Genomic DNA, 2,502 nt, shown 5'->3' with positions numbered 1-2,502 from the left:
CATTCACCTAATCATATTAAAGTATGCTTATGGTAGGTCAGGCCTCAGTTGTGAAATGAGAAATGCAAATGTGAAGAAACCCCATTTCAAAGCCTAATTCACTTACGAGGTCTGTTTTTGCCTACAGGCAGTGTCCGTGGGCCCATAAACAAATCATCCTCTTCTCTGTACCACAGGTCCATGTGGGCATGTAAAACCAGACCCTGCCCGATTAGGGAACTGAAACTCAATCTGGTTTACATTCCCGTTGCTGCAATGTGACTTGGGGCGGGGGTGGGGCTGTTGTAGGTAACACCTGGGATTTTCAAAGCTTTCGCTCCAATCAAGAGGTAGAGCCATCATTGCTCCTGCCTTACCATAAGCTTTCATGCCAAGTCACAAGATACTGTAAAGTGACAACACCCCCTCCAAGTTTCCTACTGGGGATTTTTGTTTCTAGGCTAAAAAATCTGGGCAAGACTTGGAATCCTTGCGAAGGAAAACTCTCGGTTCAAAAGATATCCTTTCCTGCTCTGGTGGGTGAAATCGGAGTTTTGGGTTAGTTTCTCAGAGAAGGGGCATCATGTTGACTCTGACTCCCGTCTTAACTGTGTCCTACGAAGCCAAGATTTCATTTCTGTTCCTTTCAGTCACGGAGTTTGCAGTGGGAATCCTAGCCAATGCCTTCATTGTCTTGGTAAACGTTTGGGATGTGGTAAAGAAGCAGCCATTGAACAACTGCGACATCGTACTGCTGTGTCTCAGCACCACTCGGCTCTTCCTGCAGGGCCTTCTGCTTCTCGATGCTATTCAGCTCGCCTGCTTCCAGCAGATGAAAGACCCGCTGAGCCGCAGCTACCAAGCCATCCTCACTCTCTGGATGATTGCAAACCAAGTGAGCCTCTGGCTTGCTGCCTGCCTCAGCCTGCTCTACTGCTCCAAGATTGTCCGCTTCTCTCACACCTTTCCTCTCCACGTAGCAAGCTGGGTCTCCAGGAGATTTCTCCAGATGCTTCTAGTTACTCTTCTTTTCTCCTGCATCTGCACTGCCCTCTGCTTGTGGGACTTTTTTAGCAGATCTCACTCCATGGTCACATCCATATTACACAGGAACAACACAGAATTCAACTTGCAAATTGCACAACTCAATTTCTTTTACTCGTTCATCTTCTGCAATGTGAGCTCCGTCCCCCCTTCTCTAGCTTTCCTGGTCTCCTCTGGAGTGCTGGTTATCTCCCTGGGAAGTCACATGAGCACTATGAAGTCCCAAACCAGAGGCTCTCATGACCCCAGCCTTGAGGCCCACATCAGAGCCATCATATTTCTGGTCTCCTTTCTCTGTTTTTATGTGGTGTCATTCTGTGCTGCTATGATAACAATACCCTTACTGGTGCTGTGGCACAATAAGGGGGCAGTCATGGTTTGTATAGGGATGATGGCAGCTTGTCCTTCTGGACATGCAGCCATCCTGATATCAGGCAATGCCAAGCTGAGAGGGGCTATAGAGACAATGCTACTCTGGCTTCAAAGCAGGCAGAAGGTGAGAAGAGTCCACAAGGTACTTCCCAGTGCACGCTGATAAGTCATTAAATATGCTCCTCACAAATACACTTCCAATTCTTCATAAATTTTTACAGTTTCTTCCATAAAATCTAACTCAATATAATTCATTCTCCTTGATGTCAACAGACTCTCTAATAAAGCAACTAAAACTATGTGGTCTAAGCAAATATAAGAGTGTTGGCTCCTTAGATGTGTTTGGTAAACTGAATCCCCCTCCAAAACAATGAGTGCTTCATTGTAAATCCTTTCCCCACTGAAGCTCATTATTGATTAAGGTGCCCCGTGGAAAGTCTTCTTTTCTAAAAGAACACGTACTCAAATCACACATGAAAATAGTTACTGCCATAGCGATCATTCAGACCCCAAGGTTCCCATGGAAACATGAGATGAGAAAAAGAAAATTGTGCAGAAACAACTATGCCATATCCTCTGCTTCAAAGTGTGCTATATAAAAACTCTAATGGGGTCCATGACCAGGGTTCATTTTGAAAATATGTTGAATCCAAAGCATACTTCTACATGTTTCACAGAGGAGTGAGGTAGATATTTGCTCTGCCCAAGCTCTGGCTAACAGAACATCAGCTGTACTCCTCCTGATTGCCCAGGTGCCTTCCTCTGTCTGATCAGGCAGTCTGCCAGAGAGGCTGAGTAGCAAGGCAGGACTGGGAAAATCCGGCTCTCTCTCTTCCTGCATAGGAACTGAACCAGGAAGGCTTCCAAAATTCAGATCTAAAGATTCACGGGAGAAAGTTTTAGGTCAGATATTTAAGTCTAACAGAGGGGTCAGTTCACAGAGCTCCCAGGAAGGAAGGTTTTCCTTTTGTGTGGATGTAATTGAAGAGCATTTTCTCTTCTCAGGCCTCTGTTATTGATAGATTCGATTCTTATGTTTTTCCAAGCAAACAAGCCTTTTCTTCAGCTGCAATGACCAAGACTTCCTTGGTGGAGTGGACATCGTTT

General features: G+C 45.4%; 1 protein-coding gene across 1 annotated transcript; it reads left to right on the top strand.

Moving 5' to 3' along the window:
* The first annotated feature begins 562 nt into the window (after window positions 1-562).
* On the top strand, window positions 563-1,558 carry Tas2r38 (taste 2 receptor member 38). The gene has a single exon (XM_052172840.1). The coding sequence runs from the start codon at window positions 563-565 to the stop codon at window positions 1,556-1,558; it is 996 nt and encodes a 331-aa protein (XP_052028800.1).
* The last annotated feature ends 944 nt before the right edge of the window (window positions 1,559-2,502 follow it).

This window comes from Apodemus sylvaticus, chromosome 2, assembly GCF_947179515.1.
Source record: "Apodemus sylvaticus chromosome 2, mApoSyl1.1, whole genome shotgun sequence".
Taxonomy (NCBI): domain Eukaryota; kingdom Metazoa; phylum Chordata; class Mammalia; order Rodentia; family Muridae; genus Apodemus; species Apodemus sylvaticus.
The sequence above is the reverse complement of the archived record's forward strand: the minus strand, read 5'-3'. Positions and strand labels throughout refer to the sequence as shown.